Here is a 22,203-nt window from a genome sequence, read left to right as displayed (position 1 = left end):
AAAAAAAAAAAAAAAAAAAAATAGTGCCACTGCACTCTAGCCTGGGTGACAGAGCAAGACCCTGTCTCAACATAAATAAATAAATAAATAAATATATGTGTGTATGTGTATGTATACACACACACATATATATATACTGCATCAAAAGTATTCCGAAAGAAAAAAAATACATGATCATCTGAATAAAAGAGCACCTGGGTTAGATTTTATTTGTTATCATTTGGTTCATGGGTCTCTTAAATACTTAGAAGGTAAAATATGACCCAACAATATATCTGACTCTGCACATGTTATTTTTGCGTATTGTGGGTTATAAAAGAATTAGGTTATAATTTGAAAAGGTCATAATAACACTTTTTCTATAACTATTTAAATGTTCTTCCATGTAAATTGTGTTTCTTCATTTTCACTGTAATCAAATAAAATATTTTATTTGAAATAAAATATTTCAATGGCCAGTCTTTTATTGTACTATGCTAGATATTATACAAATTGTTTTCAACAGATATGCCCTATCCAGGCCTTATATTTAAAATAGTATACAGAATATCACTGTACCTACTTTTGGGCTGAATATTTATTTATTTTATTTTAAAGGTTTAATGAAGAGGCTAGAGGAGGAGATAAAATTTAATTTATATATGGTAACTGAAAATTTCCTAAAGAATTAGAAAATAAGAAAAGGAATTACATATTTTACAAAAAGTAGTTTCAGAGCCAGCAATGGGCCATTCTGATCTTCTTGAACTTGAATCTAAAGTAAGTGAGAATCATCTTTTTATAGCTCTCAATTTTATCTGATCCCCAGTCCTATAAAATTATGTGAACTGCTTTCTGTAGTATCCCACTATTGACTCTTAAATTAACCTATGCTAAGAGTTGACAACTCTCATGAGGGTTTGTCCTTTATGAGGAATTATAGAATGTTATGCTATTACTTAATCCACATGATGTTATGAAAACATAGTCAATTGATTAGCAAATGAAGTAACTTAAATATGTAAATTAATGTGAATGAATTGACCAGTGGGTTCATGTCTTCATAATATCAGCATTTAGATGAGAAATTTAAAATATTTTAATTATTATTAATTTTTATTTCCAAGCAAAATATTATAGCAATTTTATATTTAAAGCTAATATTTTTATTAACCTGGTATACCTGCCTTGGAATTACTAAATGTTGTAATGCTTATTGAAAGCTAGTATCAGATTATACCATTTTCTATTTTTTTGAGACAGTACTTGCTCTGTTGCCCAGGCTAGAGTACAGTAGCACAATCTCGGCTTACTGCAACCTTCGCCTCCTGGGTTCAAGTGATTCTCCAGCCTCAGCCTCCCAACTAGCTGGGATTATAGGCACGAACCACCAAGCCTGGCTAATTTTTTGTTTTGTTTTTGTTTTGTTTTTTGTTTTTTGTTTTTTTTTGAGATGGAGTCTCGTTCTGTTGCCCAGGCTGGAGTGCAGTGGCATGATCTCGGCTCACTGCAACCTCCGCTTCCTGGGTTCAAGTGATTCTCCTGCCTCAGCCTCCTGAGTAGCTGGGATTACAGGCATGTGCCACCACGCCTGGCTAATGTTTGTATTTTTAGTAGAGACAGGGTTTCACCATGTTGGTCAGGCTGGTCTCGAACTCCTGACCTTGTGATCCACCTATCTTGGCCTCCCAAAGTGTTGGGATTACAGGCGGGCCTTGTTTTGTTTCTTGAGATGGAGTATTGCTCTGTTGCCTAGGCTGGAGTGCAATGGCGAGATCTTGGCTCCCTGCAACCTCTGCCTCCCAGGTTCAAGCCATTCTCCTGCCTAAGTAGCCTCCAAAGTAGCTGGGACTACAGGTATGTGCCACCACGCCTGGCCAATTTTTTTATTTTTAGTAGAGACGGGATTTTGCCATTTGGCCAGGCTGGTCTCAAACTCCTGACCTCACGGGATCTGCCCACCTCAGCCTCCCAAAATGCTGGGATTACAGGTGTGAGCCAATGTACTTGGCCTGATTATACCATTTTTGTTCCCTAGAATTAAAACACTAGGTCAGGTTCAGTGCCTTTTTTTTTTTACTTTTTGGACTGAACTTGCTCTGTTACCCAGGCTGGAGTGCAGTGGCACAATCTTGGCTCACTGCAACCTCCACCTTCTGGGTTCAAACAATTCTTCTGCCTCAGCCTCTCAACTAGCTGGGATTACAGGTGCACGCCACCATGCCTGGCTAATTTTTTTTTTTTTTTTTTTGTGGAGGATGGAGTCTCACACTGTCACCTAGGCTGGAGTTCAGTGACATGATCACAGCTCACTGCAGCCTCATTTCCCAGGCTCAAGTGATCCTCCCACCTCAGCTTCCCAAGGAGCTGGGACTATAAGGTGCATGCCACCAGTTCTGGCGAATTTTTTAAATTTTTTGTACAGACAGGGTCTGGCCATGTTGCCCAGCATGGTCTTGACCTCCCAGATTCAAGAGATCTGCCTGCCTCTGTCCGCTCAGCCTCCCAAAGTGTAGGGATTACAGGTATGAGCCATTGCACTCGGCCTAATTGAAAGGTTTTGACTTGCTAATTCTATAGTGTGCTTAATATGTAGTTAATAGCCACTACAATTAAAACTACAATTAAATATGTAATTCTGACTTTTTTTAATTTTGAGACGGAGTCTAGCTCTGTTGCCCAGGCTGGAGTGCAGTGGTGCGATCTTGGCTCACTGCAACTTCCACCTCCTGGATTCAAGTGAATTCTCCTGCCTCCCGGGTAGCTGGAATTACAGTCACTCACTACCATGCCCAGCTAATTTTTGTATTTTTAGTAGAGACAGGGGTTTCACTGTGTTGGCCAGGCTAGTCTCGAACTCCTGACCTTGTGATTAACCCACCTCGGCCTCCCAAAGTGCTGGGATTATAGGTGTGAGCCACCGCACCCGGGCCTGACTGTTTTATGCTTTTAATTTACTTAGAAAAATTAAATGTCCAAGTGAGATCTGGCTAAAAATTTCTTTTGTTATGTTTTGTTTTTGAGATGAAGTCTCACTCTGTCGCCCAGGCTGGAGTCCAGTGGTGCGATATCGGCTCACTGCAACCTCCACCTCCTGGGTTCAAGTGATTCTCCTGTCTCAGCCCCCGGAGTAGCCGGGGCTACAGGTGCATGCCACCATGCCCAGCTAATTTTTTGTATTTTTAGTAGAGACGGGATTTCACCATGTTGGCCAAGCTGGTCTCGACCTGACCTCAGATGATCCACCCGCCTCAGCCTCCCAAAGTGCTTCGATTACAGGCATGAGCCACCATGCCCGGCCTAATCTGGCTAAAATTTAATGTCACAGAATTAGGGTTAGGGTTAGAGAGAACTCTAATCTTTCAAAGGATGGATACACTGAAAACCATGGTTTTTGTTTTGATTTGTTGAGGAACTATATGCTTCTGTCAGATTTATTCAGTTTTGTTACGTTTTGGAGATATTTAGATTAATGATTAGGATAAATGATAGCTATCGAAGATTCACAGATTATTAGCACAGGAAGGGCGTTATCCCTGTCAACTCTCAACTGGGTTCATGAATCCTTGTAATAAATCCTTGGTGCATGTTTGTTCACATTTGCTTTATCACTTGCAGTGACTTGAAGTCACAACCTAGGTGAGGGGATAGCTTCAGATTTTTAGAAAGCATCTTTGTGGTAATATATAAATATTTCATGTAAAATACTTTAGAATAATGTAGACATGGGTGATTAAATCTGTATAAGTAATCAAATTGTGTAACTATATATCATGAAATGTAAATTGTTTCTAAAAGTAATCATAACAAGCTCCCCATAACATTAATGGAACTGTTTTGCCCATCAGAGACTTAATGTTAAGAACTGTAAATTCAGGCTGGGTGCCATGGTTCACGTCTGTAATGCCAGCACTTTGGGAGGCCAAGGTGGGAGGATCACGGGAACCCAGGAATTCAAAATCAGTCTGGGCAACATAGCAAGACCCCATCTCTTAAAAAAAATTAGTCTCGGTGAAACTGAGACCTTGTCTCTTTAAAAAAAAAAAAGAAAACAAAACCATAAATTCAAGGCTAGTTTTGCCAGATGTCACTTAGTTTGTGTACTTATAGGGAAAGATTTAACTTTTTTTTTTTGCTCTCATGCTCTTTTAGATAAATGAAATAAACACAGAAATTAACCAGCTGATTGAAAAGAAAATGATGAGAAATGAGCCCATTGAAGGCAATCTCTCACTGTATAGGCAACAGGTAAGAACATTCTTTTGGCTCACATATTTAGATCTGTAAGCATATTCGTGAACCACTGGCTGTGTTATCTATAGTCTTAAAGTGAGAAAGAAGTAGAGAATAAATGTTGTTCTGTCACTGCTAATCTCCAGAATATATCAAAGAATTAGTGGAAAAGCCACAAAAGATGCTTATTCAAGTTTGAAATTTGATACCCCTAATAATGCTTAGTTTCCTCAGCATGTACAAACTGTGGTAATAGAGCTATTTGTGTTTGTATCTGTGACTGTGGAATTTATTTTTAAAATGAAAACTTACCTTAGGTGGTATAAGTAAAACATTTATAATTTTAATGAGTTAATAAAAGTATGCTTTTCAGGTTTAAAGTTAGTTTGCAAGTGTAGAATAAATTAAATTTTAGTTCTAAAGCATTTATTATTTTATCCACAACTAAATTGTCACTTAGTTTTGAGGGTACTTACCTTGTTTTATATTTCTATAAAAGATTGAAATGAAGGCCATGGCTTATCTGAAAAGAACCCAGGTGGGAGGATTTTAGTGTGAAAAGCATTCTATAACCACAGAAAATACTAAGCTACATAACAAAGCATTATTTAAGGACATTAGAATTTTTTAAAACCTTTATAATGGAAAATTTCGATCAATTACAAAGGTAGAGGCAAATTGTTCAATAAACGCTCATGTTTCCCTGAGCTACAGGGTTCATGGCCATTCTTGTTTCCTCTATACTACCAACCCCAACTGTATTATTTTGAAGCATATCTTAGAGTTCGTCATATCATTACATCTATAAATGTTTAAGAATATATATCTAGCTGGGCGTGGTGGCTCATGCCTGTAATCCCAGCACTTTGGGAGGTTGAGGCGGGCGGATCACGAGGTCAGGAGATCGAGACCATGGTGAAACCCCGTCTCTACTAAAAATACAAAAAATGAGCTGGGCGTGGTGGCGGGCGCCTGTAGTCCCAGCTACTCGGGAGGCTGAGGCAAGAGAATGGCGCAAACCCGGGAGGCGGAGCTTACAGTGAGCCGAGATTGTGCCACTGCACTCCAGCTTGGGTGACAGAGCGAGACTCCATCTCAAAAAAAAATAATAATAATAATATATATCTAAAAGATAAAGGCGTTTTAACTTAACCATAACATACCACATCTGAAAATTTTAATAATTCCTTAATATGAGAGAATACTTGGTCAGCCAGGAAATCGGTGACATTTCCTTGTCTCTTTTTCAATTGAGATCCATATAGGATTCATATATTGCGTTTGGCTGATTTTTTTTTTTTTTTTTTTTGGCTGTCACCTATCTGTCCTAGAAAGTATGTCTCTTTTAATCCATATGTTCTCTTCTCACCAATTTATCTATTTAGTGCTTTCTGGCAATATATGTGTTGACAAAACTGGTTCATTTTTCCCATGATATTTCCAACAGTTTGTATTTTACTGATTGCAACCCTATGGTGTTGTTTTACCATGTTCATTTGTTTCCTGTATTTCCTATAAATTAGAACTAGGAGCTTGAACAGATTCTGGTTTGATATTTTTTTGGCAAGAAAACTTTCTAGGTGGTATTACGTACTTTTATTTGGAAGTGATAATGCTTGGTTGTCTCTTAATTGTGACATGAGCAGCCACTTACTATCATTGCTCATTGCTTATCCATTCACTTTATTATAAATTATAAAATGTTCATATTTTGATTCCCTCTTCATTTATTAGCTGGACTCCTTTTTTTTTTTTTTTTTTTTTTTTTTTTTTGAGATGGAGCCTTGCTCTGTCACCCAGGCTGGAGTTTAATGGCGCAATCTCGGCTCACTGCAACCTCCGCCTCCCAGGTTCAAGCAATTCCCTGCCTCATCCTTCCAAGTAGCTGGGATTACAGGTGCCCGCCACCACGGTCAGCTAATTTTTGTTTGTTTATTAGAGACAGGGTTTCACCATCTTGGCCAGGCTGGTCTTGAACTCCTGACTTCGTGATCCACCTGCCTCGGCCTCCCAAATTGCTGGGATTACAGGCGTGAGCCACCGCACCCAGCCCTGGAATACTTTTATAAAAAGAAAACCTCTCATCAACTATTTGGTTGTCCTGAGTTATAGTTCATATAGGATAGGCAGGGTACATGCTTGGTTTTTATCATCATTTATCAGTTTTCATAATGAATTTGTTTCTTCTAACTCATTTGCATCCTCCAACAGTGAAGTGATCAATTAGGGCTATTTTTTGTTGTTTTTTGTTTAATCTCATTATGATATCATTATGAATCCTAGATATCATCATCAAAGTTTTTTTTTTTTTTTTTTGAGACGGAGTCTCGCTCTGTCGCCCAGGCTGGAGTGCAGTGGCCGGATCTCAGCTCACTGTAAGCTCCGCCTCCCGGGTCCACGCCATTCTCCTGCCTCAGCCTCCCGAGTAGCTGGGACTACAGGCGCTGCCATCTCGCCCGGCTAATTTTTTGTATTTTTTAAGTGGAGACGGGGTTTCACTGTGTTAGCCAGGATGGTCTCGACCTCCTGACCTTGTGATCCGCCCGCCTCGGCCTCCCAAAGTGCTGGGATTACAGGCTTGAGCAACCGCGCCCGGCCTATCATATAAGTTTTAAACAGTGTCCTTAATGATGCTCAAATTGTCCCAGTTTTGGCTAATGGGAGGCTTTTCAAGTTAACTTTTGAGTTCTTTTCAGATTCTAGTGGCCTTTGATAATTTCCTTGCTTTCTGCATTATTTAAGACATTTCTAGGCTCATCGTTTGCATTTCCTACTCTAGACCTGGAATTAGAGTTTCTTCCGTGAAGTTGATTTGTTTTAGCAGGAAATGATATTTAGAAACTGAAATAGGAAAAGTTTCCTTGTCCCCATCGCAGGGCATGCGACAGGGGGAGTGGCTCGCTTCTTCAGTGCCCCATTTCTCAAACCTCTAGGGGAGCATATAGACAGGCAGGTTGTGGGACTCTGTCCCCACTGCAGTGTCTAGGGGTGAATGTTTACAGCTGAAGCCCCAGTGGGCGTGTGTTACAGTGTGCTCTTTTTGTTTAACCATCCATAGGTAGCTTGTGTTAGTCAGCTCAATTAGACCCTTACCTTATCACAAGGACAGAGGGCTTTCTGTATCCTGGGTTTCTTGTCTTGGTGTTCTGAAGAATCTGATCACATGTGGGCTTGGAGAATGGGTGTAAGGTTTTATCGAGTGGAAGTAGCTTTCAGCTTATAGGGGAGCCCGAAGGGAGATGGTTTTCCCCTGGAGTCAGGCCGCCAAGTGGCTTGACTCTTCTTTGACCACCCTGACTCTTCTCCCACTGCCCCATCCTAACTCTGCGTCGTTCTGCCAATCAATGGCCTAGGTCAGTCAGTGGCCTGCCGGTGCCTGTCAGTGTCTCTAGGTGTCAAGCCACTTGTGTCTTCTTCAGCCAGTCTACTTCTCTTGATGTCCAGCCACTTGTGTGTCTGCCTGCTAGGGTCTTGGGGGTTTTTATAGGCACAGGATGGGGGCATGACAGACTAGGGTGGTCTTGGGGCATGGCAGACCAGGATGGTCTTGGGAAATGCAATATTTGAGCATGAAGGCAGGAGTGCCTATCCTCACCTAGGTCCATGGGGACAGACCTGGGGGTGGAGCCCTCACCAGGGACCATGCCCTCCTTTACCCAGCACTTCCCTGCCCCACTTCTGTTTCAAAACCACAGTCTGGGTGTTGGGAGTTCTCACTGATTTTTTCTTTTCTTTTCTTTTTGAGACAGAGTCTCGCTTTGTCGCCCAGCCTGGAGTGCAATCGCATGATCTTGGCTCACTGCAACCTCTGCCTCCTGGGTTCAAGCGATTCTCCTGCCTCAGCCTCCCAAATAGCTGGGATTACAGGCACATGCCACCACGTCCGGCTAATTTTGTATTTTTAGTAGAAACAGGGTTTCACCATGTTGGTCAGGCTGGTCTTGAACTCCTGACCTCAAGTGATCCACCTGCCTTGGCCTCCCAAAGTGCTGGAATTGCAGGTGTGAGCCACCGCACCCGGCTATGTTTTTAGGTAGCCATTGTTTTTAGGTCTTTTCAGTGGACCAGGCTAGGAGGTATTTCTTTCTCTTTTTTTTTTTTCATAAAGTACACCATCAGTGCATACTGATCCTTCCAGTTTGGATTCAGGACTACTTGGTTTTACTTAGTCTCATCAATATCGCATCTTTTTCCTTATCCCACGTTGAAAGTCTTGCTTCTTGGTAACATCAACATAATTTAATTCATCATTTGCTTTTGTCCGGTGGAACCGACATAATTTATCATTTGTATAATATTAATCCACATTTTACACAGAGCAGTCTCAGAATAAAAGTACCAGTAATACCATCAAGAGACTGGGCGTGGTGGCTCACGCCTGTAATCCCAGCACTTTGGGAGGCCGAAGTGGGTGGATCGCAAGGTCAGGAAATTGAGACCATCCTGGCTAACATGGTGAAACCCCGTCTCTACTAAAAAACACACAAAAAATTAGCCAGGCTTGGTGGCGGGTGCCTGTAGTCCCAGCTACTCAGGGGGCTGAGGCAGGAGAATGGCGTGAACCTAGGAGGCAGAGCTTGCAGTGAGCCAAGATCACACCACTGCATTCCGGCCTAGGCGACAGAGCGAGACTGTCTCAAAAAAAAAAAAAAAACCATCAAGAATATGATTACTACTGAAAATTGGTTTTTAGTTCATTTTGTCCTTGGGGTATATATTCAGAGACGTTTCTAGCATCTATCCCTGTGCTTCCACCCTATTCTTTCCTTCCTGCATAGGTTATTTTTTAAATTTCACACTTTATTATTCCATTAGAAATATTATATAGATGTATATACTCATATCTCACTTCTTAGGGAAAGAAGAACATATTAAACACACTTTTCTTCTCAATGCATTTTTTTCTTCTTAACAGTATATGCTGGTGACCATTCCATAGTAGAAAACCTTTTATTCCTTTTTAAAAATAACTTGATTGAGATATAATTCACATACCATACAATTTACCCATTTAAAGTGTACACTTCAGTGGTATTTTAGCGTATTTATAGAGTTTGTGCAAACATCACCATGATCAATTTTAGAACCATTTTATCACCCCTAAAATAAACCCCAAACCCATTAGCACCCACTTTCCATTTCTCCCCTAAACCCCCAATTTCAACTGATTTGAGACCAAATCAGTCTCTATAGATTTGCCTGTCATGCACATTTCATATAAATGGAATATTTTAATATATTATTCCTTCTTTCACTTAGCATAACATTTTTAAAGTCCATCCATGTTGTAGTATATATATCAGTACATCATTCCTTTTTATTGCTGAATAATACTCCACTGTATAGCTACATCATATTTTGTTTGTCCATTCATTGGTTAATGGACATTTAGGTTATTTTCACTTTTTGGCTATTATGAGTAATGCTACTATGAACATTCTTATACAAGTTTTTGTGTGGATATATGGGATTTTAAAATTATTTTCTAAATTGACAAATACAAATTGTTTATGTTTATGGTATGCAACCTGATGTTTTGAAATCATGGAGTGATTAAATCAAACTAATAAATATATGCATTACCTCACATACTAATTTTTTTGTGGTGAGAACATTTAACATCTATCCTCTTAACAATTTTCAAGTGTAAGATACATTAACTATAATTATATTATACAAAGATCTCTTGAATTTATTCCCCCAACTGAAATTTTGTATCCTTTGACCAGTATCTTTCCAATCTGTATACTTCCCTAATCCCCTGAAAGCCACCATTTTACTCTTGCTTCCATGAGTTCAGCTTTTTAAGATTCCTCATATGAATGAGATCATGCAGTATTTGTCTTTCTGTGCCTGGCTTATTTCATTTAACATAGTGGCCTTCAGCCTCATCCATGTTGTTGTAAATGACAGGATTTCCTTCTTTTTGAAGGCTGAATAGTATTCCATTTTGCATATACCATGTTTTCTTTTTTTTTTTTTTGAGACGGAGTCTCGCTCTGTCACCCAGGCTGGAGTCTGGAGTGCAGTGGCCGGATCTCAGCTCACTGCAAGCTCCACCTCCCGGGTTCCCGCCATTCTCCTGCCTCAGCCTCCAGAGTAGCTGGGACTACAGGCGCCCGCCACCGCGCCCAGCTAGTTTTTTGTATTTTTTTAGTAGAGACGGGGTTTCACCGTATTAGCCAGGATGGTCTCGATCTCCTGACCTCATGATCCGCCCGTCTCGGCCTCCCAAAGTGCTGGGATTACAGGCTTGAGCCACTGCGCCCGGCCACCATGTTTTCTTTATGTATTCATTCACTGATGGATACATGGGTTGATTCCGTATGTTGGCCATTAAAATTAATGCTGCAATGACAATGTAAATGCAGATAGCTCTTCAATATAGTGATTTTTAGTTCCCTTGGATATATACACACTAGTGGAATTGCTGGCTTATATACTAGTTCTATTTTTAATTTTTGAGGAACCTCCATACTGTTTTCTATAATGACTATACTAATTTACGTTCCCATCCACAGTGTACCAGAGTTCCCTTTTCTTCACATCCTCACCACCACTTGTTATCTTGTGTCGTTTTGATAATAGCTATTTTAACAGTTACGAGGTGATAGCTCATTTTAAAATTTACATTTCCTTGATGATTAGGGATGCTGAGCATTTTTTCATATACCCGTTGGCCATTTGTATGTCTTTAATAAATGTCTCTTTAGGTTCTTTGCCCATTGTTTAATCAGGTTATCTATTTTTTTTATATGAGTTGAGTTCCTTATATATTTTAGATATTAACCCCATTTTTGAATTGGGTTGTTTGGTTTTTTGTTGTTGGGTTTTAGGAGTTCTCTGTATATTCTGGATTTTTTTTTTCTTAGAGATAGGGTCTCATTCTGTTGCCCAGGCTGGAGTGTGCCATCATAGTTCACTGCAGCCTTGAACTCTTGGGCCCAAGTGATTCTCCCTCTTCAGCCTCCCACGTAGCTGAGACTCCGGGTACCTGCCACTGCACCTGGCTAATTTTCTGTGGAGATGGGATCTTCCTACAGTGCCCAGTCTGGTCTTCAGTCCCTTCAAGAGATCCTCCCGCCTGGGCCTCCCAAAGTACTGGGATTATAAGCATCAGCCACTATGCCTGGCTTATTCAGGATGTTAATCCCTTATCAGATACATGACTTCCAAATATTTTCTCCCATTCTGTGTGTTGCCTTTTTACTCTGTTGTCAGTGTCTTTTGATGCACAAAAGTTTTAAATTCTCATGAAGTCCAATTTGTCTAATTTTTTCTTTTGTTGCCTGTGCTTTTGATGTCATATCCAAGAAATCATTGCTAAATCCAGTGTTGTGAAATATTTACCCTATGTTTCCTTCTAACAGTCTTATGCTGTTCCCTAACAGTAATGCTGGCCTCAGAGAATGAGTTAGGAAGTTATGCTACTCTTCAACTTATTGGAAAAGTTTGAGAAGGATTTGGTGTTTGTTATTTTTTACTTTTTTATTTTTGAGACGAAGTTTCACTCTTGTTGCCCAGGCTAGAGTGCAATGGCGTGATCTCGGCTCACCCCAACCTCCGCCTCCCAGATTCAAGCAATTCTACTGCCTCAGCCTCCTGAGTAGCTAGGATTACAGGCATGCACCACCACGCCAGCTAATTTTGTATTTTTAGTAGAGACAGTTTCTCCATGGCTCTACTAAAGGTCAGGGTGGTCTCGAACTCTCGACCTCAGGTGATCCACCCGCCACGGCCTCCCAAAGTGCTGGGATTACAGGTGTGAGCCACTGCGCCCACCCTGGTATTCGTTAATTTAAGTGTTGGGTGGAATTCACCAGTGAGGCCATCAGGTCCAGGGCTTTTCTTTGTTGGGAGATTTTTTTTTTTTTAGACGGAGTCTCGCTCTGTCACCTAGGCTGGAATGCAGTGGCGCAATTTCAGCTCACTGCAACCTCTGCCTCCTGGGATGAAGCAAATTCTCTGCCTCAGCCTCCCAAGTAGCTGAGATTACAGGCCACCACCCTTAGCTAATTTTTCTGTATTTTTAGTAGAGATAGGGTTTTACCATCTTGGCCAGGCTGGTCTTCAACTCCTGACCTTGTGATACACCCACCTTGGCCTCCCAAAGTGCTGGGATTACAGAGCTTGCAATGAGCTGAGATCATGCCATTGCACTCCAGTCCGGGCAACAGTGCGAGACTCCCATCTAAAAAAAAAATGTATTTTTGGCTGGGTGCGGTGACTCACGCCTGTAATCCTAGCACTTTGGGAGGTTGAGGCAGGCAGATCACATGAGACCAGGAGTTTGAGACCAGCCTGGCCAACATGGTGAAACCCTGTCTCTGTTAAAAATACAAAAATTAGCCAGGCATGATGGTACATGTCTGTAATCCCAGCTACTCGGGAGGCTGAGATGGAAAAATCGACCCTGGGAGGCAGAGGTTGCAGTGAGCCAAGATCATGCCTCTGTATTACAGCCTGGGTGACAGAGGAAGACTCTGCCTCACAAAAAAAAAAAAAAAAAAAAAAAAAAAAAAAAAAAAAAATGTATTTTTAATTTCCACAAGTTTGTTAATTTACCAGTTTTGTTTCTGTTAATGATTTCGAACTTCATCCCATTGTAGTCAAATAAGATACTCTGTATGATATCTATCTTTTAAAATCTACTGAAACATTTTTTTTTTTTTTTTTTGGACACAGTCTCACTCTGTCACCCAGGCTGGAGTGCAGTGGCGAGATCTCAGCCTCTATATGTCTCAGTTTTCTATATGTCTGCTAGATCTAGTTGGTTTATTTTGTTGTTTAAGTCCTGTATTTTCTAACTTATATTCTGCTTGTTCTATCCATTATTGAGACTGAATGCTGAAGTCTCAAACTATTATTATACAATTGTCTTTTTCTGTGTTCAATTCTGTCAGTTTTAGCTTCATATATTTTGATGGTCTGTCATTAGATGTGAAAATGTTTATAATTGCTTATAATCTTGCTGTATTGAACCTTTTATTAATAATGTCCTTCTTTGTCTCTTGTACTCTTAAAATTTAAAGTTATTTCATCTGATATTAATATAGTCACCCTGTTGTCTTTTGTTTATTATTTGAATGGAATATCTTTTTCTATCCTTTCACTTTCAATTTAGTTATGTCTTTGGATCTAAAATGAGTCTCCTGTAGACAGCATTACTTGGATCATGTGGTTTCTTGGGGGGTTTTTTTTGAGACGGAGTTTCACTCTTGTTGCCCAGGCTGGAGTGCAATGGCATGATCTCAGCTCACTGCAACTTCTGCCTCCCTGGTTCAAACGATTCTCCTGCATCAGCCTCCTGAGTAGCTGGGATTACAGGTGCTTGCCACCACGCCCAGCTAATTTTTTGTATTTTCAGTAGAGACGGGATTTCACCATGTTGACCAGGCTGGTCTTGAACTCCTGACCTCAGGTGATCTGCCCGCTTCGGCCTCCCAAAGTTCTGGGATTACAGGCATGAGCCACCGTGCCCGGCATGGATCACATGTTTTTTATCCATTCTGCCAATCACTGTCTTTTCATTGGATAGTCAATCTATTTATATTTAAAGTGATTACTGATAAACAGCAACTTCTGTCATTTTGCTATTTGCTTTCTATATGCATTATAGCTTTTTTGTCCCTCATTTCCTGCTTTACTGTCTTTTGTGTTTAGTTGATTTTTTATGGTGAAATGTTTAAATTCCTTTCTCCTTTCCTTTGTGTATATTCTATAGCTATTTTCTTTGTGGTTACCATGGGGATTACATCCTAAAGTTCTATCACTGTGATTTGAATTTATACAAATTTAACTTCAATAACATATAAAAACTCTGCTCATTACAGCTACATCCCCACCCCTTTCAGTTGTTCATGTCACAAAATGACGTCTTTACACATTGTGTGCCCAAAAACATAAACTAATAACTCTTTTAAATGTGTTAATCTCTTAAATTATATACAAAACAAAATGTGGGGTTATAAACCAAAATTACAGTAATGCTAGCCATTCAGCTATTAATAATTGTGTTGTTTTAAATGTATAGTCTCTTAAATTATGTAGAGAACGAAAAGTGGATTTACAGACCATTGTTACACTAATACTAGCTTTCATAATTGCTCATGTATTTGCCTTTATTGAGATCTTTCTTTCTTATACAGCTTTGAGTTACTTCCTAGTATCTTTTCACTTTACCTTGCAGGACTTATTTGAGCATTTCTTCCAAGGCAAGTGTAGTTTTAACAAAGTCTCGGGGCCGGGTGCGGTGGCTCACGCCTGTAATCCCAGCACTTTGGGAGGCCGAGGCAGGCAGATCATGTGGTCAGGAGTTTGAGACCAGCCTGGCCAATGTGGTGAAACTCCGTCTCTACCAAAAAAAACCAAAACTTAGCCTGGAGTGGTGGCGTGCGCCTATAGTTGTAGCTACTTGGGAGGCTGAGGCAGGAGAATTGCTTGAACCTGGGAGGCAGAGGTTGCAGTGAGCCAAGATCACGCCATTGCACTTCAGCTTGGGCAACAGAATGAGACCCTGTCTCAATAAATAAATAAATAAATAAATAAATAAATAAATAATCATCATAATAAAAGGCCTTAGAACAGAAAAGAAAGGAAGTGCACTTGGAAGAGACCCAAGCAGGCACATGAAGTTTAAAGAAAGACGGTCAAGCACCAACAGTTTGATTTTAATGTGTCTCAGTGTGTGTCTCTTTCAGTTCATCTTTCTTGGAGTTTATTCTGCTTCTTAGATGTTTATATTTATATTTAATCAAATTGATGAAGTTTTCATACATTATTTCTTCATATATTCTGTCTGTCCCTTTCTCTTTGTCTTTTTTTTCTGGGACTCCCACAGTGCATATACTGGCCTACTTAATGGTATCCCACATGTTCCTTAGGCTCTGTTCACTTTTCTTCAATATTTTTCTCTTTCTATTTCTCAGACTTGATAATTTCCATTGACCTGTCTTCAAGTTCATGGATTCTTTTGTCTGCCTTCCCAAATCTGCCTTTGAATCCCTCTAGTGAATTTTTAATTTCAATATTGTACTTTTTAGCTCCAAGATTTCTTTTTCCTTTCTCTTTAGGTTTTCTCTGTATTGGCATTTCCATTTTGTTAATACATCGTTTTCTTGATGTTCTCCACATCTCCATGAGTTCTTTGAGCATCTTTAAGACAGTAGTTTTAAAGTCCTTATCTAGTTGATATGCCATCAGGTCTCTTTCAGAGAACTTCTATTGATTCATTTTTTTCCTCTGTTTTTATTTTTATTTTATTTATTTATTTATTTTTTGAGACAGAGTCTCACTCCATTGTCCAGGTGGAGTGCAGTGGCACGATCTTAGCTCACTGCAACCTCCACCTCCTGGGTTCATGCAGTTCTCCTGCCTCAGCCTCCTGAGTAGCTGGGATTACAGGCTAATACAAAAATTAGCCATCACACCTGGCTAATTTTTGTATTTTTAGTAGAGACAGGTTTCACTATGTTGGCTAGACTGATCTTGGAACTCCTGACCTCAAGTGATCCAACTGCTTTGGCCTCCCAAAGTGGTAGGATTACAGGCATGAGCCACCGTGCCTGGTCTGTTTTCAAATTTTTTAAACAATTTTATTCTAAAAAATAGAAACAGGGTGTCATTATGCTGCTCAAACTGGTTTCAAACTCCTGGCCTCAAGGGATCCTTCTGCCTTAGCCTCCCAAAGTGTTGGGATTATAGGTATGAGCCACTGTGCCTGGCCTCATATTTTTCCTTTAGATGTATCATATTTTATTGTTTCTTTTTATGCTTTGTGACTTTTTTGGTTGAAAAGTGGACATTGGAATCTCATACTGCAGTAACTCTGGAAATTAGGTTCTCTCTTTTCCCAGGGGTTTACTGTTTTTTTGTTATTGTTTTTGTTTTTTTGATTGGTGTAGACTAGGCCAAAGAATAGGCTGAAGTGTAAAGTTAAGATAGGGTGAGCACAGTGGCTTATGCCTACAATCTCAGCACTTTGGGAGGCCAAGATGAGTGGTTGAGCTCAAGAGCTTGAGACTAACCTGGGCAACATGGCAAGACCCTGTCTCTACTAAAAATACAGAAATATAGCTTGGTGTGGTGGTGTGTACCTGTGGTCTCAGCTACTCAGGAGGCTGTGGTGGGCAGATTGCTTGAGCCTGGTAGGCGGAGGTTGCAGTGAACCAAGATTGGGCCACTGCACTCCAGCCTGAGTGACAGAGCCAGACCCTGTCTCAAAAAAAAAAAAAAAAAAATTATCTCAGGTCTTTTCTGAGCCATTGCATTTCTCTGGACATGTGTGGTCACTTTCTAAATTTTCCCATATATGCAGTTGCTTTTTAATGTCTTAGTCTTAAATGTCTGGGTTCCAAAAGGGGAGAATGAGAAAAATTAAAGGGACAGAAAAAAGGATCCAGACCTATAAATCCTCTAGAAGTCACTTCAGTCAGAAGGGGAAGGACTTGCAATAATGGCAGCAGATGCAAAACAATGGCCTCCCTCTCTTTGTCTGCACCTTTGTGATCAGAAGTAGCACTCAGGTCACAGATGCCCAGTATTGGAGGACTAGGTCCTTTCTGTTCACTCTTGCTCCAGCAAGCTGTGTGCACGCTGCACCAGGAACATGTGTTTGGGGCGGGGGGTGGGAGATGAAACCTGCTACTGTGCTAAGGGCTGAAATTGATTGAAATTAGCCTCACTTTGCTGTCCAAGCTTTCCACTGGATGTTGCAAGCACTCAGTATTCCAACAATTACACTGGTAGAATCCGTGTGTTGTAATTATTTTGGAATACCAGAGCAATTGTTCACTAGGTGAGGAGACAGATTTCAGGTGCTTCCTACTCCACCACCCTCTCAGAATCTCGCCTCCTCAAACAGTTTCGAAACTAAAAGTAAAATTTATGCCTACATATTGTATTAGTCAGGGTTATCCTAATCAACCATATATCCTATTGGTTAGTCAGAACTAATAGGATATAGGTATATATAAAAGAGAGTTTATTACGGAGAATTGGCTCACACAATTACAAGGCAAAGTCATGATAGACCATCTGCAAGCTGGAGAAAGAGAAAATCCAGTAGTGGCTCAGTCCAAAGCCAAAAGCCTCAAGGCCAGGGAAGACAACAGTGTAGCCTTCAGCGTGCAGCCGAAAGGCCAAGAGCCCAAGGAGGCTGTTGGTGTAAGTCTCAAAAGCTGAAAAACCTGGAGTCTGATATCCAAGGACAGTAGGAGAGGAAGCATCCAACATGTGAAGAACAAAGAGAGCCAGTAGACTCAGCAAGCAAAGCTATCCTACCTTCCTCTCCCTGCCTTGTTCTAGCAGCACTGCCAGCTGATTGGACGGTGCCCACCACATTGAGAGTGGGTCTTTGTCTCCCAGTCCACTGACCCAAATGTCAGTCTCCTCTAGCAACACCCTCACAGACACACCCAGAAAAAATGCTTTACCAGCCACCTAGACATCCGTCAATCCAGTCAAGTTGACACCTAATATTAACCATCACACATATTTACTTTCATTTTTGCTTTTATAAATGAGGGCTTTTCTTTCCTTATGTCTTCCGACTGATTTTGTCTATGAAAGCTATTGATTTGGTTTCTATAGTTTTTCTATTGATTCTTTTGGACACATAATTATATATAACATGCAAATTCCAATTTTCCTGTCAAATTTTATGCTTCTAACTGCTTTCTCATGTCTATTAGCTAATACTTTCAACACAGTAATTAAACTGTAGTAAAGGTAGTGGGCTTTTTTTTCTTGTTCCTGAGTTTAGTGGGAAATACTCTCATATTTTTCTATTAAATAAGATCCTGGTTTGGGAAATGAAGTTTATATTTATTTTATGTTACTTATTTTATTATTGAAGTATACCATCAATTCTTACACAGTTTGGTGTTCTATCATTCCTTCTTCACCACTTTTTTTTTTTTTTCTCTTTTGAGATGGAGTCTCACTCTGTCACCCAGGCTGGAGTGCAGTGGTACAATCTTGGCTCACTGCAGCCTCCGCCTCCCACGTTCAAGGAATTCTCCTGCCTCAGCCTCTCAAGTGTTTGGGACTACAGGTACACGTCACCATGCCTGGCTAATTTTTGTATTTTTAGTAGAAACAGGGTTTCACCATGTTGGCCAGGCTAGTCTTGAACTCCTGACCTCAGGTAATCCGCCCTCCTTGGCCTCCAAAGTGCTGGGATTACAGGCGTGAGCCACCATGCCTGACCCACTTTTTTTTTTTTTTTTTTTTTGCTTTGAGACAGGATCTCTGTCACCCAGGCTGGAGTACAGTATGTGATCATGGCTCACTGTAGCCTCAACCTCTTAAACTCAAATGATCCTCGCATCTCAGCCTGCCAAGTAGCTGGGACCACAGGTGTGCATCACCACACCCAGCTATTTTTCTTTTATTATTTATTTTTTTTCAGAGTCGGGGTCTCACTATGTTGCCTAGGCTGGTCTTGAACTCCTGGGCTCAAGTGATCCTCCCACCTTGACCACCCAAAGTTCTGGGATTACAGACGTGAGCTACTGCACCCAGCCTCCTTCATTGTTTAAGCTAGAATAGTTCTATGGAGTGAAACATTCCTTCATCATCACCTGTCTTTTCATTTTTTTAAAAAAAGGACAATAGAATTTTTTTAAGGATTTGTGCTAGAGATTTCGCTCCCCTGTCATATTTTCTTGAAAATTATTTGTATCCTTTCTCTTAAGACAGATTGGCTAATGTTTTCTTAAACTAGTATACCTATGGTTCATTTAAGGAAATCTCCCAAGAGTTATTAGCTAATATAAAATGCTACTAAGAGTAGCCATTTGCATTTTGTAAACATTTGCCTAATTCTGGTGAGTCAGATGTTTGAGTCTGAACCTGCATTTTATTTATTAGAATGGCCCAAATATAATAGATGTTAAAAGTATGGATATTGAATTTAGTAAGATGACCCGTGTTGTAGTTTTGAGAATGAAGCATTTTTTTTCTTCCAATAAAGGGAAACCCACCATGTAAAAATACAGTAGACTTGGTGTTACCTTCTATTGACTTGAACTAGGATGTATTTTCATTAGCATTTGAGTGTTATCTGAGAAGGCTTTAATATTTTTCTTTTCCTTCTTTTTTTTTTTTTTTTTTTCGAGACAGAGTCTTGCTCTGTCACCCAGGCTGGAGCCCAGTGGCGTGATCTCGGTTTACTGCAACCTCCATCTCCCAGGTTCAAGGGATTCTCCTGCCTCAGCCTCCTGAGTAACTGGGATTACAGGCACACACCACCACACCCGGCTAATTTTGTATTTTAGTAGAGATGGGGTTTCACCATGTTGGTCAGGCTGGTCTCAAACTCCTGACCTCGTGATCCGCCTGCCTTGGCCTCCCAAAGTACTGGGATTACAGATTTGAGCCACTGTACCTGGCCTAATATTTTTCTTATTAGCACATTTTTGTTTCTCTGCTGATATGTCTTACATTTTCAGAGCTTTGTCTTCCGAAGTGTTTGTAGGTTGGTGTTTAATATACATTGTATATTCATATTCAGTATAATTGGTGATGATAAGTAGTAGGGCAAGGAGTATTGGTTAGGAGAGGCCAAGCTGATATTGAAAATATAACTTGGTAAAATCTAAAAAGTAGATAATTTCACAAGATAATGGGAAGCTGTTTGTATATCTTATTATACATTCATATTTAATGCTCAATCAGGCATCTATCATTTCCCATAAAAAAGAAGCCAAAGCTGAAGAACTTCAGGAGGCCAAGGAGAAGTTAGCCAGCCTAGAGAGAGAAACATCAGTAAAGAGAAATCAGACCCGTGAATTTGATGGTACTGAAGTTTTAAAGGGAGATGAGGTAAGCTGAACCATTTCATGGGACAAGGGTATAAGTATTGTTTTTAATGTGAAACTATTAGTGTGTTTGACTTTCTTAGTTTGAATGTTAATATTGGGAAGTTAATCTTATTTTATAAAACTTATTTAAAACTGAATAGTCTTTTTGCAATAATACCGATATTTTTTTTTCTTTTTCTTTTTCTTTTCTTTTTGAGATGGAGTTTTACTCTTGTCACCCAGGCTGGAGTGCGATGGCGGGATCTCTGCTCACTGCAACCTCCACCTACCGGGTTCAAGTGATTCTTCTGTCTCAGCCTCCCACATAGCTGGGATTACAGATGCCTGCTACCACGCCCAGCTAATTTTTGTGTTTTTAGTAGAGACAGGGTTTTACCATGTTGGCCAGGCTGGTCTCGAACTCCCGACCTTGGATGATCCGCCTGCCTTGGCCTCCCAAAGTGCTGGGATTACAGGCATGAGCCATCACACCCGGCCATACTGAGAATTTCTTGATGTAAAATGGCAGATATGTTAGTGATTTTACAAGATACTGTATTCCAAATTTTCACTTTTTTTGTGTTTTTTTTTTTTTTTTGGAGATGGAGTCTTGCTCCGTCACCCAGGCTGGAGTGCAGTGGCATGATCTTGGCTCACTGCATCACTGCCTTCTGGGTTCAAGTGATTCTCCTACCTCAGCCTCGTGAGTAGCTGGGATTACAGGTGGATGCCACCACACCCGGCTAATTTTTGTATTTTTAGTAGAGATGGGCTTTCACCATGTTGGTCAGGCTGGCAGACTCCTGATCTCATGATCCACCCGCCTCAGCCTTCCAAAGTGCTGGGATTACAGGTGTCAGCCACCGTGCCTGGCCCCAAATTTTCATTTCTTAATTAAGTGAATTTATATTGGATTTAATTATTTATAAATATTAAATTATAAAAGTGAAAAACATTAGTAGCAAACAGATAATACAGAAATCTATATTTGTTGGTAAATGTATTTCCATAAAGGGTTAAGACAATATCATTAAGTTATTTTGTCAGTAATGTATACTTGTCTGGTGGGACTGACATGATTAAAATGACCTCATCATAGAGGCTTACAAGTTTAAAAAAACACAATTGTATCTCACATTGCTATATACTTTAAATTTTGAACAATGCTTTAACAGCTTTTGTTTCATTTATCCTTCTGTCAGACTCATAAGATTAGTAGGACAAATAATATTTTTTTATAGATGGCTAAACCCAAGCACCAAAAATGTAATTTTCCATCCTCTTTTCATAAAATTAGCCCAGGAATGAATGAATACATGAAGTCAAATATCTTAGCTTGGTGCTTTTTTAGCAAAATAAAGTGATAGGTCATATTTTAATTCCTAAACATTGTCTGGACTTTACCAATTTTTACAGGCTTTTAAATTTTGTATTAGCTACTAGATCTCAGCAAAAGCTACTGTGGAAAGCTACTCTTGTCCAAACCTCGTTTTTGACTTTGAAAAGTTATTGAATCCATACTGTTACAAATTGGCATGAACCTTCACTGTGCCAAACAAATGAATTGTTCCCATAGTACCACTTTTCTCTGTGGTACTTCTGCTTGTACCCTCCCAATGTGCCTTTTAGCTTATTGGGGAAGTAGTAGAGTCAGGAAGTCAACATGTGATTGAAAAATTCCCTTGGCTTTTAACATCCACTTCCAAATTGTTTTAAGACATGGGAGTGTTTTAAACGATATTTGGAAGTCAACAGTGTATGCTTCATGACATCCTTGCTGTCTGGAGGAAAAAACAAAAGATTAATTATGCAGCAATTTCACTTTATAAGAGAGTATGCCACCTCCTGGCATTTTTATCTTTTCTTAAGAAAATGCTGCCTAAATGACAAAAAATACTAATTGTTATGGCTGTATTTGGCATAAATAGTACTTATAATTCATATTAGATGTTCCCTCTGTGCAAATGTGAGGGAAAAAACCTAGTGCCAAGTTATTAGTCCTTTTATTTTTGAGACGGAGTCTCGCTCTGTCGCCCAGGCTGGAGTGCAGTGGCCAGATCTCAGCTCACTGCAAGCTCCGCCTCCCGGGTTCATGCCATTCTCCTGCCTCAGCCTCCCAAGTAGCTGGGACTACAGGTGCCCGCCACCTCACCTGGCTAGTTTTTTTTTGTATTTTTTAGTAGAGATG

The 22,203-nt window shown here is 40.0% G+C and overlaps 1 protein-coding gene across 1 annotated transcript in view; it reads left to right on the top strand.

Moving 5' to 3' along the window:
- IFT81 (intraflagellar transport 81) overlaps positions 1-22,203 on the top strand; it is a 96,414-nt gene that overhangs the window by 19,103 nt on the left and 55,108 nt on the right. The window contains 5 exon segments of the mRNA XM_017879671.1: positions 598-648; positions 651-677; positions 680-759; positions 4,132-4,227; positions 19,891-20,037. Of these exon segments, the coding sequence (XP_017735160.1) occupies positions 598-648; positions 651-677; positions 680-759; positions 4,132-4,227; positions 19,891-20,037 (401 nt within the window).

The sequence above is a fragment of the Rhinopithecus bieti genome, unplaced genomic scaffold (genome assembly GCF_001698545.2).
Source record: "Rhinopithecus bieti isolate Rb0 unplaced genomic scaffold, ASM169854v2 scaffold_11933, whole genome shotgun sequence".
Taxonomy (NCBI): domain Eukaryota; kingdom Metazoa; phylum Chordata; class Mammalia; order Primates; family Cercopithecidae; genus Rhinopithecus; species Rhinopithecus bieti.
The sequence above is the reverse complement of the archived record's forward strand: the minus strand, read 5'-3'. Positions and strand labels throughout refer to the sequence as shown.